At 36.6% G+C, this 15,000-nt stretch overlaps 1 protein-coding gene across 8 annotated transcripts in view; it reads left to right on the top strand.

Moving 5' to 3' along the window:
- Positions 1–15,000, top strand: part of rap1gapb (RAP1 GTPase activating protein b) — a 411,217-nt gene that overhangs the window by 357,323 nt on the left and 38,894 nt on the right. For 5 of the 8 annotated variants that reach the window (XM_062037572.1, XM_062037579.1, XM_062037573.1 and 2 more), the window contains 2 exons: positions 4,704–4,835; positions 14,196–14,273. The exons of 1 other annotated variant lie outside the window; for it this stretch is intronic. In XM_062037572.1, coding sequence (XP_061893556.1) covers positions 4,704–4,835; positions 14,196–14,273 — 210 coding nt within the window. The remainder of the gene's footprint in view (positions 1–4,703; positions 4,836–14,195; positions 14,274–15,000) is intronic. 2 more of the 8 variants (XM_062037575.1, XM_062037574.1) reach the window with 1 other exon arrangement.

Genomic DNA, 15,000 nt, shown 5'->3' with positions numbered 1-15,000 from the left:
GTATATATATATATATATATATATATATATATATATATATATATATATATATATATATATATATATATATATATATATATATATATATATATATATATATTGTTAAAAGTAAAAAAAAACGTTTCTATATATAAATATATGTATATATATATATATATATATATATATATATATATATATATATATATATATATATATATACCCCTCTTTTTTATTCGGAAAAACACAAAATATGCAATAATATCCCCCCCAAAAAATGTTCAAAGGTGTGTATTTAACGTGAATTAATTGTAGCTTTAATTAGAAAAATAAATCACAACACCATGGCTTTTGGTTCAGTATAATTTTTTTTGAGCAATGACAATAAAAGTGTTAGAAATATATATTAAAAACGTTATTATTTTTACTTTTAATGCTTAAATCTCTTGGTCAACTTCAGATCTATCCGTTGATTATAAGTTTTTATTATTTTTTTTAACAATGACAGCTAAAAAAAAATAGACATTTTAAAGTAAACAACAACCGCGCACATGGCAGCTTTGTGTTATTAGTGTCAATATTGCAGCACTTTCTTGTTACATTAAACCTGTTTGCTCTTTTATTCCACATTTTAATGTTATTTTTTGGTAATATTTTTTAAATGTGCCGCACGCCAATAAAACACTATCTGTGAGCCACAAATGGCCCCCAGACTGGAATTTGGACACCCCTTCACCTCGATTTACTAACTCAATCTCTTCTTGAGCAATGTTCGTACATAGAGAAGTTTGTTTATTGAAGTCAATTTCTCCATGAGAAACAATGCAAACATGAATAATGGGCTGCAGCCTTGAGAAAAGTCCATATTTTAGTTTGAAAAAAGTACACTTTGATCACAGTATAAAGCGCTATAGAGTACTGTATATCAAACAAATAGACAAACTTTGTATTTATAACAAAGCCAAAACAACAACGAACTGAACAGTCCTCATAATCAGTCGCCCTGCCGACACGCACACACTGTCACTAGCTGTGTGGTGCACTCAGTATTTGTAATCACTTATGATCCTTATTATGCATTTCTAATACAAAGTAGTGCATAGTTTAAACTTATCTCAGAAAGCGGCTTGAAGATGATCTGTAAAACATCATCGATGCAACATTTTGAGCAAAGAACCACCATTACATGTTATGTAGACCACAAGGAAGTCTTTTACATGTAGAAAAAAAATCTATGCTATGACCCCTTTAACTTTAGCAGCCAGGTTGCTAGGATGTTCAGGAATTTAAAAAAATAAAATCCACTTTGTCGGTTAACTTGCGGAAGAGAAAGGGGAAGTGTTGACAACGCTGTGGGTTTGTCTTTGATGTTTCGAACCACATGTTGCTTCCCCATTGCTTTCTTTGCACTCAAATTGAGCTAGCGAAATGAGAAGCATGTTCTAAAAAGGCTCAGAAAGCGCACAATGTAGCAATTAGCAGGTTGTTTAAAGGCCTACTGAAGCCCACTACTACCGACCACGCAGTCTGATAGTTTATATATCAATGATGAAATCTTAACATTGCAACACATGCCAATACGGCCGGGTTAACTTATAAAGTGCAAATTTAAATTTCCCGGGAAATATCCGGCTGAAAACGTCTCGGTATGATGACGTTTGCGCGTGACGTCACGGGTTGAAGCAGACATTTTGGAATAGCACGGTGGCCAGCTTAAGTCGTCTGTTTTCATCGCAAAATTCCACAGTATTCTGGACATCTGTGTTGGTGAATCTTTTGCAATTTGTTTAATGAACAATGGAAGAAAGCTGTAGGTGGGATCGGTGTATTAGCGGCTGGCTGCAGCAACACAACCAGGAGGACTTTGAGTTGGATAGCAGACGCGCTATCCGACGCTAGCCGCCGACCGCACCGATGATCGGGTGAAGTCCTTCGTCGCGCCGTCGATCGCTGGAACGCAGGTGAGCACGGGTGTTGATGAGCAGATGAGGGCTGGCGTAGGTGGAGAGCTAATGTTCTTAGCATAGCTCTGTCGAGGTACCGTAGCTAAGTTAGCTTCAATGGCGTCGTTAGCAACAGCATTGCTAGGCTTCGACAGGCGGCACAGCATTAACCGTGTGGTTACAGGTCCAAGGTTTGGTTCGGTGTCTCCTGATAGTAGTGTTGTTGATCTTCTGTCTATCCTTCCAGTCAGGGGCTTATTTCTTCTGTTTCTATCTGCAGTTAAGCCTGATGCTATCACGTTAGCTCCGTAGCTAAAGTGCTTCACCCATGTATTGTCGTGGAGATAAAAGTCACTGTGAATGTCCATTTCGCGTTCTCGACTCTCATTTTCAAGAGGATATAGTATCCGAGGTGGTTTAAAATACAAATCCGTGATCCACAATAGAAAAAGGAGAAAGTGTGTAATCCAATGAGCCAGCTTGTACCTAAATTACGGTCAGAGCGAAAAAAGATACGTCCTGCACTGCACTCTAATCCTTCAGTCTCACGTTCCTTATCCACAAATCTTTCATCCTCGCTCAAATTAATGGGGCAATATCGCGAAATGATCAAGTATGACACATAGAATGGATCTTCTATCCCCGTTTAAATAAGAAAATTTCATTTCAGTAGGCCTTTAATATTAGTGAATGAGCACGGAGTGTGTCCCCACGATGTCTGCACTGCAGGCACACCATGGATGTCCGTCCACTCAGACAAATCATATTAAAGGGGCCGCATTGGGTTAAAAATGTTTGCCTCCATTTTCTACTGCTTATCCCTTTTGGGGTTGCGGTATCTCAGCTGCCTGGGTGTGTATATACTGTATATATATATATATATATATATATATATATATATATATATATATATATATATATATATATATATATATATATATATATATATATTTAAGTTAAAGTACCAATGATAGTCATACACACACTAGGTGTGGCGAAATTATTCTCTGCATTTGACCCATCACCCTTGATCACCCCCTGGGAGGTGAGGGGAGCAATGAGCAGCAGTGGTGGCCGCGTTGAGAATCACTTTTGGTGATTTAACCCCCAATTCCAACCCTTGATGCTGAGTGCCAAGCAGGGAGGTAATGGCTCCCATTTTTATAGTCTTTGGTATGACTCGGCCGGGGTATATATACATTTACATATATATATATATATATATATATATATATATATATATATATATATATATATATATATACATATATATATATATATATATGTAAATGTATATATACCCTGGCCGAGATATATATATATATATATATATATATATATATATATATATATATATATATATATATATATATATATATATATATATATATATATATATATATATATATATATATATATATATATATATATATATACAAATTCCTTGCGCACTAATTGACTGAAAGAGCGCGATGTCACGTTATCGATGGGAAAATGCATTTTTAGACAATATGATTTGCCTGAGCGGCTAGGAGACCCCGAGAGTAACAAGCGGTAGAAAATGGATTAGAAGGGACCGATTTAAAAAAAATTCTAATTAAAAAAAATACAAACATTTTTACTTGTGACTTAGTTTGGGGACCCCCGATGTAGATGATCCATATCTGCTCTATACATTCACTTATTTGTACTTGACTTTATTAAATGTTTGGGTAGAATTTCATTCAACAAAACCAGTTTTCTTTGAAGTCATAATGAAATTGATCAGAGCTGTTTATCTACTTTATGGAGGAATGGAGTTCATCATAGAACTGGCACCCAGTGTTATTGAAAAAGTATTGATTTTGAATCAAGAATTGTTTTGAATCGGGACTCGATCCTGAATGAAATCGTAACCATACTTGCCAACCTTGAGACCTCCGAATTTGGGGGGTGTATATATTTTCAAGTATTTCTTATATATATAAATAATCCGTTCATGAATGAGTATATCCGTTTGGCCACCGTGTTCAATTTTTGCAGGCAGCATACCCCTTCCCCTTCCTTCCCCTTCCTTCCCCTTCCTTCCCCTTCCTTCCCCTTCCTTCCCCTTCCTTCCCCTTCCTTCCCCTTCCTTCCCCTTCCTTCCCCTTCCTTCCCCTTCCAGCTGTCCTGGATGAACTGAAATTATTTTTTCCCAAATCATTTTGGAACTTGCAAGCGTACTTCTTCTTCTTACTCGTCGTCGCCATGTCTCTTCTTCTTTGTTCTTCTGCTTCGTCTCTGTTACGTTTTTTTTTGGACATTACTACTTGCCGTAGTTTTGAAGCAATGCATGATGGGAGTCCGGATGTCGTGTGTCAGTGTATTAACGTGCCGGCTGGAATAAACACACGCTGAGAAATAGCTCGGTGCCTGCCTACTTTATGGGTTATAGATAAACCTATGGATAACGGAGACATATATGATAGTCTCCTTTTCAGGTGAGAGAGGACGGTAAAGGCACGCCCACAATATTGTTGTCCGGGTGGAAATCGGGAGATTTTCGGGAGGGGCACTGAAATTCGGGAGTCTCCCGGGAAAATCGGGAGGGTTGGCAAGTATGATCATAACCCCCAATAATCGAATGGTGTGGTGCCCGGAGATTGACAGCCCTTTAATAAACGTAACCTCCGGGGTGTGGCCGGTCGACTTCTGGGGCGTCAGACGGACCTTATGGAGGAAAAGAGCCCCCATAAAAAGTCCTACTCGTGACAATGTAGATTCCCGCCAGTGACGGTATGTCCTCATCTCTCTCTGTAGCGGGTCATCCGCAGCAGAAGCCAGTCCATGGACGCCATGGGCCTCAGTAGCAAGAAGTCGCACACGGTCTCCACTAGTCACAGCGGCAGCTTTACCCACAATCCGCCCGACAGCCCCAAAACAGCCGGCATTGTAAGTAGCAGCACGTATAGGATGCAGCGTATGTGTCTCATCCCTCTCACTTCCTCTCTTCATTGCAAAAGAAGTCCAGTCAGTCAGTTATTTAGCCGCGTAGTTGGATTACCCAGACTCCCTTGCTCCTCCGTCTGCTGCCTCTTGTGCATGTGCTGCTGTGTAATGTTCAGTACCTCACGCAACCCAGCACAGCCTTCACCTCTCAGCATGTCCAGGGACATGTACTGTATACTTTAGAGTACAAAAGTACAACTACTCACCCCCAAATCCTCCGCACGACACCTCCGCTCCGGACAGGCTAACCTCCTCCAACCTCCGAGGACAAAGCTCCGCCGCTCCCAGTCTGTGGAACGCTCTCCCTGACCACCTGAGGGCACCACAGACTGTGAATGCTTTTAAAAAAGGCTTAAAAACCCTTCTTTTAAAAAAAAGCCTTTTTCTAAATATATGCATCCTAGTTCTAGCTATTAGGCTGTTCTAGTTTTTATTTTTATTTGTTTTTATTATCTTTTAATTTTATTTTTTTAATACACTGTAGCACTTTGTGGTTGTTTGCTCAATGTAAAGTGCTTTTTACAAATAAAATCTATTATTATTATTATTATAGAGTAGTCCATGTACAGCTTGTATAGCGGTATTGCAGGGTTGCATATGACGTCACCTCCGCTTTGCACATGGAGGGCAAACAAGCTTGAATCAAGCAGAAGGCACTTTAGTGCGGGGGTTGGCTCTTGGAGCTTTTTCAAGAATGGATTTTAAAAATGTAAAAATATGGGGGATAAAATATATATTTTGTTTGAACATGACACAAACCTTCCTAATTGTTATAAAGTGCACTGTTTAATGTTTGTGTTTATGCTTCACCTAAACGTATTTGTAGAGGTTGCCCTCTAGTGGGTTCTGCGGACCACCACACACTGCCACGAGAGCCCGGATTCCAGAGTACAACACTGTTTTATTTTCATAAATAGTGGTAGGCTTTTGCTTTCCAGCAAATTGTCTTTCCCTCAGTCCGTGTGTCTCTCTCTCTCTCTGGCTCCCACTCCAACTGCCATGTCTCGTTCCGGCTGCTGCTAATAAAGGCGACAGGTGATTAGATAACAGGGCCCACCTGGGCTATCTACTCACCTGTCGCTGTCTTCGAGGCCGGTCCTTGCACACCCCGTTCCGCGGCAGACCCGCAAGCCACGCCCCCCTCCACAGTATTTAAATGTTTTTGTGTACTATACGGGGCATCACCATGGAGACACTCATTTACTGCACATTCATGTTATCATGCTCCTACATGTGATGTTTTGTTACGTTTTCAAAAAAGCAGGAGACAGTTTTCTTTTTTTTAATCGCTGTAGGTGCATGCTCAATACGCAAAAATTGTACTAAAATATATTTTTTTAAGAAATAAGAAATATTTTAAAAATAAATATTCTACGCGAAAAAAACGGAGGTCATTAAAAATACTAAAAGACAACAAAACGTATTTAAATTCAGGTTTTTTTGTGTACTATACGGGGCGTCACAATGGAAACACTCATTTACTGCACTTTCATGTTATCATGCTCCTGCATGTGACGTTTTGTTACGTTTTCAAAAAAGCAGGAGACAGTTTTCTTTTTTTTAATCGCTGAAGGTGCATGCTCAATACGCAAAAATTGTACTAAAATATATTTTTTTAAGAAATAAGAAATATTTTAAAAAATAAATATTCTACGCGAAAAAAACGGAGGTCATTAAAAATACTAAAAGACAACAAAATGTATTTAAATTCAGGTTTTTTTGTGTACTATACGGGGCGTCACAATGGAAACACTCATTTACTGCACTTTCATGTTATCATGCTCCTGCATGTGACGTTTTGTTACGTTTTCAAAATAGCAGGAGACAGTTTTGTTTTTTTAATCGCTGAAGGTGCATGCTCAATACGCAAAAATTATACTAAAATATATATTTTTTAAGAAGAAATAAGAAATATTTAAAAAATAAATACTATATGCGAAAAAAACAGACGTCATTAAAAATACTAAAAGACACCAAAACTTATTTAAATTAGGATTTTTTTTTGTTTACTATACAAGGCATCACCATGGAAACACTCATTTACAGCACATTCATGTTATCATGCTCCTACATGTGACGTTTTGTTACTTTCTCAAAAGAACAGGAGACTGTTTTTTATCACTGAAGGTGCATGCTCAATACGCAAAAATTATACTAAAATAAGAAGAAATAAGAAATATTTTAAAAATAAATATTCTATGCGAAAAAAACAAAGGTAATTAAAAATACTAAAAGATGCCAAAACATATTTAAATGAGGATTTTTTGTGTACTATGCGGGGTGTCACCATGGAAACACTCATTTACTGCACATTCATGTTATCATGCTCCTGCATGTGACGTTTTGTTATGTTTTCAAAAAAGCAGGAGACAATTTGTTTTTTAAATCGCTGAATTTTTATTTGAAGAAGAAATAAGAAATATTTTAATAATATATATTCAATGCGAAAAAAAACAGATGTCATTAAAAATACTTAAAGACACCAAAACGTATTTAAATGAGGATTTTTTTTGTTTACTATACAGGGCATCACCATGGAGACACTCATTTATTACACATTAATGTTATCATGTTCCTACTCACTGATGAGAGTATTTGGCAAGCACAATTTTGTCCTACTAATTCCGGCAGTCCTTGAACTCACCATAGTTGTGTGGACTGTGACTGCAACAGTTTGTTTACATGTACAACTTTCTCCGACACTGCCACAGAAATACGTGTTTTGTGCCACTCCTTCTTTGTCTCATTTTGAGCGCTTTGAGTATCAACTTGATAGAAAAGCGCTATGTAAATCAACTCCATTATTATTATTTTGTCCACCAAACCTTTCATGCTGCGCGTGAATGCACAAAGGTGAGCTTTGTGTGGAGTGCTAATCAGGCATATTTGGTCAGTGCATGACTGCAAGCTAATCCATGCTATTTAGGTTAGCTGTATGTACATAATGCATCATTATGCCTCGTTTGTAGGTATATTTGAGCTCATTTAAGATCCTTTACTTATGTCCTCTGTGTATTTATTTTATATTTGCATGACTCATCACACATCTGTATGTAATATTGGCAACAATCCATATTAGCAAGGATTAGCTTGCAGTCATGCTGTCAGAATAATTGTATCTAAGTTATCACAAAACTTTGTGTTTCAATGAGTTCCCGGCAAGCAGAAAAAAGCTGTCTTTGATCCTACCAAGCAAAAGGCTTGTAAAACTCCACTGTGTAGGATGGGAAGCGACATGAAGGCGTCGGTTTCTTTGATGTATTGTAATCCACAGGAAGATTTTGTCTTGACCCGAGATCTACAAAGCGGAGAGGAAGCAGGACCTACCCAAGCTCCAGGCACCTTTTATTTGAACTGTTTTACTACCTTTTCTTTGAACTGTTTTGTAACCAAAGGCGATGGCTATTTACGACCCCCCTCCCTTGGAAACAGCTGTTGCCATGTAATCAGGGAAAGTCCAAATAAAAGAGGAGGCGTACAATCTTTCGTCAGAGCGTGGTTGAACATTGTACAAGGGTACAGGTGTACGCGCTTCCTCATTGAGCCAAATTTTATTCTGTATCTGTTTAATTCCTTGCTTCTTGTCTTGTTTAATAGATGTCATCAGTGTTTGGACTTGACACATGCACTGACCAAATATGTCTGATTAGCACTCCACACAAGTCAATAACATCAACAAAGCTCATTTTTGTGCATTCACGCACAGCATGAAAGGTTTGGTGGACAAAATGAGACAAAAGAGGAGTGGCATAAAACACGTCTTTCTGTGGCAGCGTCGGAGAAATTTGTACATGTAAACAAGCTACGGTGAGTTCATTAGTAGGACAAAACGGCGCTCTATAATATAGTCTCATCAGTGAAGCATAAACACAAACATATTAAAAAGTGGGCTTTCTAACAGTTAGGAAGGTTTGTGTCATGTTTGTCTTACTACACAAACCATATTCAAACAAAAAAATATGTATTTTTTCACCCGTCCTTTTCTATTTTCATACTTTTTTAAAAAAGCTCCACGGAGCCACTAGGGCGGCGCTAAAGAGCGCGGGTTGTCGACCCCTGCACTAAAGTGTTGTATCTTGTTTACTTCATTTACGGTCAGTAGTCATTCGTTTACCTTCTTTAGTTATACTTGTGGTGTTCCTCAAGGTTCCATGTTGGTTCCTATCTTTTTGATCATTTGGTGGCCCACAAGTTCAGATCAAAAATATCACATTCACAATCATTATGAAAGACATGACGACGGATGTATTATTTATTTTTAATGCATTCTAAATATTAAATACATTTGATCAAACGTCTTCTTACAATGGAGCCTATAAAGAAACATCCAAACACCTCCATTAAAGTTGTATATACATGATGTAAGTATATATGTATTGTAGTAACGTTTATAATAACATCTAATATTTACTTATTTTCATTATTTTAAGCATAAGCGGCACATTCATTTCAAAAACGCGTCACAAAGTTTGCTTTTTTTTAACATAATTACTGATTTTTACTCACTGCAGACTTCATGAGAGCCAACAAACAATCAAGCTTCTTTAGAATAGAATAGAAAGTACTTTATTGATCCCTGGGGGAAATTCAGCACCACAGTTCGCTCACAATAGACAATAAACACTTAGGTATTTTTTACATGTGAATAATATAAATACAGTCTATTATACAGCATTATTCACATGTGAATAACATAAATACAGTCTATTATACAGCATTGTTCACATGTGAATAACATAAATACAGTCTGTTATACAGCATTATTCACATGTGAATAGTATAAATACAGTCTATTATACAGCATTATTCACATGTGAATAATATAAATACAGTCTATTATACAGTATTATTCACATGTGAATAACATAAATACAGTCTATTATACAGCATTATTCACATGTGAATAATATACGTAAATACAGTCTATTATACAGCATTATTCACATGTGAATAATATAAATACAGTCTGTTATACAGCATTATTCACATGTGAATAATATAAATACACTCTATTATACAGTATTATTCACATGTGAATAACATAAATACAGTCTATTATACAGCATTATTCACATGTGAATAATATACGTAAATACAGTCTATTATACAGCATTATTCACATGTGAATAATATAAATACATTATACATTTACAGTACATATACAGTCAAAAGGAACATATGCATTATACAGTCTGATGGCTGTCGGTATGAAGGACGTATCATTCTCAATATATCCGAGTCTAAATTGGTTGTCAAAGTAACTTGTAGGAATAAATCCTCATCCTTCTACTGTCCAGGTGAGAGGCACGATTAGTGATCTAGTATAAAGTTTGACGAGCAAGGAAGCGAGGAAGCAGCTGTTCAGTCTATGATGTCAACATTGGCACACAGGAAGTGATAAATAATTAGTCTGCGTTAGCACTTATAATAACAATATCACTAATACTTGTTAATATTCAACTCACCAAATGTAAACGGAGTATTGTTGGCACTTTGTGGATGTTTTTTTATTGGGTTTAATCCGCGGAATAGGGAACATACTATGGGCCGACTTTTATTTATGTTTTTTTGCAAGTTAATATGCATTGTAAAAAAAAAAATACATCCGTCGTCATGTCTTTCAAAATAATAACGATAGACAAAGTTCCCCCAAAAAGTGCAGTTCCACTTTAAAATATACTCACTTTTCCTGTCATGGAGATGATCTCGAGATGGTCTTTGACATTAAAGACCAAAATCAAATGTCTACTTTGGAGGACGCTGGTTCTCGAGAATATACAAAATGAGAATAATAGTAAACCCAGCAGGCACAAGACGTTGATACAACGTTGATTATACGTGCATGTCCTTTAAAACTGACTTCTAAACAACGTTGCAAAATAGTTGCAATTGTAAATTGAGACAATGCTGGTGTCTCACGTTGTATTCAGGTTGTTGGTTGGGAAATGACCAAATTTCAATGGTCAAATCAACGTCACAACTTGACATTGAATAAATTTCTTCGAAAAGCATGTTGTTTCAACGTTGTATTTGTGTTGCAGAGCAGTAGTCCCCAACCACCGCACAAAAACAATAATTAATTTATAAACCACAGCATTTTCTCCGACTTAACTTTGGCCTGTCCCACTAAACACACAAATAAGCTTGTTAATAAATATAGATATTACAACTCCTTTCTTATAGTACATGGGACAATGCACATTCATGGACATATCAAATGTTACTTTGCCAGATTGCAGCCAAAGGCTAACTTTTCATGCTCATTTTTTTTGGCTGTTTTTATCTGCCACACGTAGAAAGCCAGTCCATGAAAATAATGCATTCATTAAACCAGTCCCTGGTGGAAAAGAGGTCGGGGAACACTGTTGTAGAATATTGGTTGGAAAATGACCACAATTCAATGGTCAAATCAACGTCAGAACCCAGCATTGATTAAACGTTGTTAAAAAGCATGTTGTTTCAACGTTGTATTTGTGTTGTGGAATATTGGTTGGAAAATGACCACAATTCAATGGTCAAATTAACGTCAGAACCCAGCATTGATTAAACGTTGTTAAAAAGCATGTTGTTTCAACGTTGTATTTGTGTTGTAGAATATTGGTTGGGAAATGGCCAAAATTCAATGGTCAAATTAACATTAGAATCCAACATTGAATAGATGTCGTCAAAAAGCATGTTGTTTCAACGTTGTATTTGTGTTGTAGAATATTGGTTGGGAAATTACCAACATTCAATGGTCAAATCAAAGTCAGAACCCAGCATTGATTAAACGTCGTCGAAAAGCATGTTGTTTCAACGTTGTATTCGTGTTGTAGAATATTGGTTAGAAAAATGACCTAAATTCAATGGTCAAATTAATGTCAGAATCCAACATTGAATAAACGTTGTCGAAAAGCATGTTGTTTCAACGTTGTATTCATGTTGTAGAATATTGGTTAGGAAATGACCAAAATTCAATAGTCAAATCAAAGTCAGAACCCTGCATTGATTAAACGTCGTCGAAAAGCATGTTGTATTCGTGTTGTAGAATATTGGTTCGAAAAATTACCAAAATTCAATGGTCAAATTAACGTCAGAATCCAACATTGATTAAACGTCGTCGAAAAGCATGTTGTTTCAACGTTGTATTCGTATTGTAGAATATTGGTTCGAAAAATGACCAAAATTCAATGGTCAAGTTAACGTCAGAGTCCAACATTGAATAAACGTCGTCAAAAAGAATATTGTTTCAATGTTGTATACGTGTTGTAGAGTATTGGTTAGAAAAATGACCAAAATTCAATGGTCAAATTAACGTCAGAACTCAGCATTGATTAAACGTCGTTATATGTTGTTTCAATGTTGTATTCGTGTTGTAGAATATTGGTTAGAAAAATGACCACATTTCAATGGTCAAATTAACGTCAAAATCCAACATTGAATAAACGTTGTCAAAAAGCATGTTGTTTCAACGTTGTGTTTGTGTTGTAGAATATTGGTTGGGAAATTACCAAAATTCAATGGTCAAATTAACGTCAGAATCGAACATTGATTAAACATAGTCAAAAAGCATGTTGTTTCAATGTTGTATTTGTAGAGTTTTGGTTGGGAAATTACCAAAATTCAATGGTCAAATCAACGCCAGACCCCAACATTGAATAAATGTTGTCAAAAAGCATGTTGTTTCAACGTTGCATTTGTGTTGTAGAATATTGGTTCGAAAAATGACCAAAATTCAATGGTCAAATTAACGTCACAATCCAACATTGAATAAACGTCGTCAAAAAGCATGTTGTTTCAACGTTGTATTCGTATTGTAGAATATTGGTTCGAAAAATGACCAAAATTCAATGGTGAAATCAACGTCAGAACCCAGCATTGATTAAACGTTGTCAAAAAGAATATTGTTTCAACGTTGTATTCGTGTTGTAGAATATTTGTTCGAAAAATGACCAAAATTCAATGGTCAAATATAACGTCAGAACTCAGCATTGATTAAACATTGTTATATATTGTTTCAATGTTGTATTTGTGTTGTAGAATATTGGTTAGAAAAATGACCAAAATTCAATGGTCAAATTAACGTCACAATCCAGCATTGAATAAACGTCGTCAAAAAGCATGTTGTTTCAACGTTGTATTCGTATTGTAGAATATTGGTTCGAAAAATGACCAAAATTCAATGGTCAAATCAACGTCAGAACCCAGCATTGATTAAACGTAGTCAAAAAGCATGTTGTTTCAATGTTGTATTTGTACAGTTTTGGTTGGGAAATAACCAAAATTCAACGGTCAAATCAACGCCATAACCCAACATTGAATAAATGTTGTCAAAAAGCATGTTGTTTCAACGTTGTATTCGTGTTGTAGAATATTGGTTCGAAAAAATGACCAAAATTCAATGGTGAAATTAACGTCACAATCCAACATTGAATAAACGTCGTCAAAAAGCATGTTGTTTCAACGTTGTATTCGTATTGTAGAATATTGGTTCAAAAAATGACCAAAATTCAATGGTGAAATCAACGTCAGAACCCAGCATTGATTAAACGTTGTCAAAAAGAATATTGTTTCAACGTTGTATTCGTGTTGTAGAATATTTGTTCGAAAAATGACCAAAATTCAATGGTCCAATCAACGTCAGAACCCAGCATTGATTAAACGTAGTCAAAAAGCATGTTGTTTCAATGTTGTATTTGTAGAGTTTTGGTTGGGAAATAACCAAAATTCAACGGTCAAATCAACGCCATAACCCAACATTGAATAAATGTTGTCAAAAAGCATGTTGTTTCAACGTTGTATTCGTGTTGTAGAATATTGGTTCGAAAAAATGACCAAAATTCAATGGTGAAATTAACGCCATAACCCAACATTGAATAAACGTCGTGAAAAAGCATGTTGTTTCAACGTTGTATTTGTGTTCCAACGTTTTGTTTGAGTTGCTCCAAGTCAGGACCTAATTCAACAAGTTCTCAACGTTGTTTCAATGTCTTGTGGGCCACACGGTTCTTAGCTCTCTGCAAATGTGGCCCCCAAAACAATATACATTTCAAGCCGTACACAGACTACTCTGAAATATATCCAGGTGTACTTTGCGTAGTCAGGACTATCCCTGCATACACGCAGTGAAAGGTGTGGCGGTTTGTGTGAGGTACTGTGCAACTCTCTTGTGTGACTCAGTATTGAAACTTCTTGTGATCTTCTGACGTCTGCTTTTGTTTTTTCCAACTGCCGTCTGTTTTCTCTCTTTGCTTCACCCTCCTCCTCCTCCTCCTCCTCCTCGTCCTCGTCCTCCTCCTCCTCCTCCTGGCTTGCGTGACTCAGTCATTGCTTGTCCCGGGGAAAAGTCCCAGTAGATATGGACGGCGAGGCAGTGCCATAGGGATAGGAACCATAGAAGAGGTTCATGTTTCTTTCTCCCTTCACTGTCTTTGTGTGTTGCAGACCATTTCTTCTTTGACGGGTTACGCATTCCCAAATGACTCATCACTCGTCAGCTTGAATCATTGCGGATCCTAAACTGAAAAGTACATTTTGAGATTTGGATAGTCTGACTAATAAGGTGCCAACACGGAACATGGAATGTGGAATGTAATCTCGTTTGACATCCTGTGCACCATGAAAGTTGTGTAACATTAGCTTACACATGACCAAAACATTGGTAAAAAACTTCTATCCAGCAAAACGTGTCATTTTCTGCCGTGCAAACCAGACCAAAACCAACTTTATCTACTGTCTTATCAACTGCACCCGGTCGTTATAATACACCATGATTTACCAATCAAATGTGTGCTTATTCTACAGTCATTTATTAAGAATCTTAATTTATAAATATGAATCATGAAATGCTGTTGTTATATTAAAGAAATACTAATACAAAGATATATTTTACAAGTTACAGAAATGTACACATGATCCCATGTTTACATCTCATTGTGCAACATGTGAATGTTTTCATTAGCTTTTGGTCAGGGCCAACATTCCCTCTAAGGTGCACATCTGTGCAATTGCGCACTGCTCACACGTCCTCCGCGTACGGCAAATCTATGCCACGCACAAAATCAAATATAAAAAATAAGCTATTTTCAATGTAAGTGACGACACACGGCCACAACAGAGAAAACAGTTT

This window comes from Entelurus aequoreus, linkage group LG26 (genome assembly GCF_033978785.1).
Source record: "Entelurus aequoreus isolate RoL-2023_Sb linkage group LG26, RoL_Eaeq_v1.1, whole genome shotgun sequence".
NCBI classification, from domain to species: domain Eukaryota; kingdom Metazoa; phylum Chordata; class Actinopteri; order Syngnathiformes; family Syngnathidae; genus Entelurus; species Entelurus aequoreus.
The sequence above is the reverse complement of the archived record's forward strand: the minus strand, read 5'-3'. Positions and strand labels throughout refer to the sequence as shown.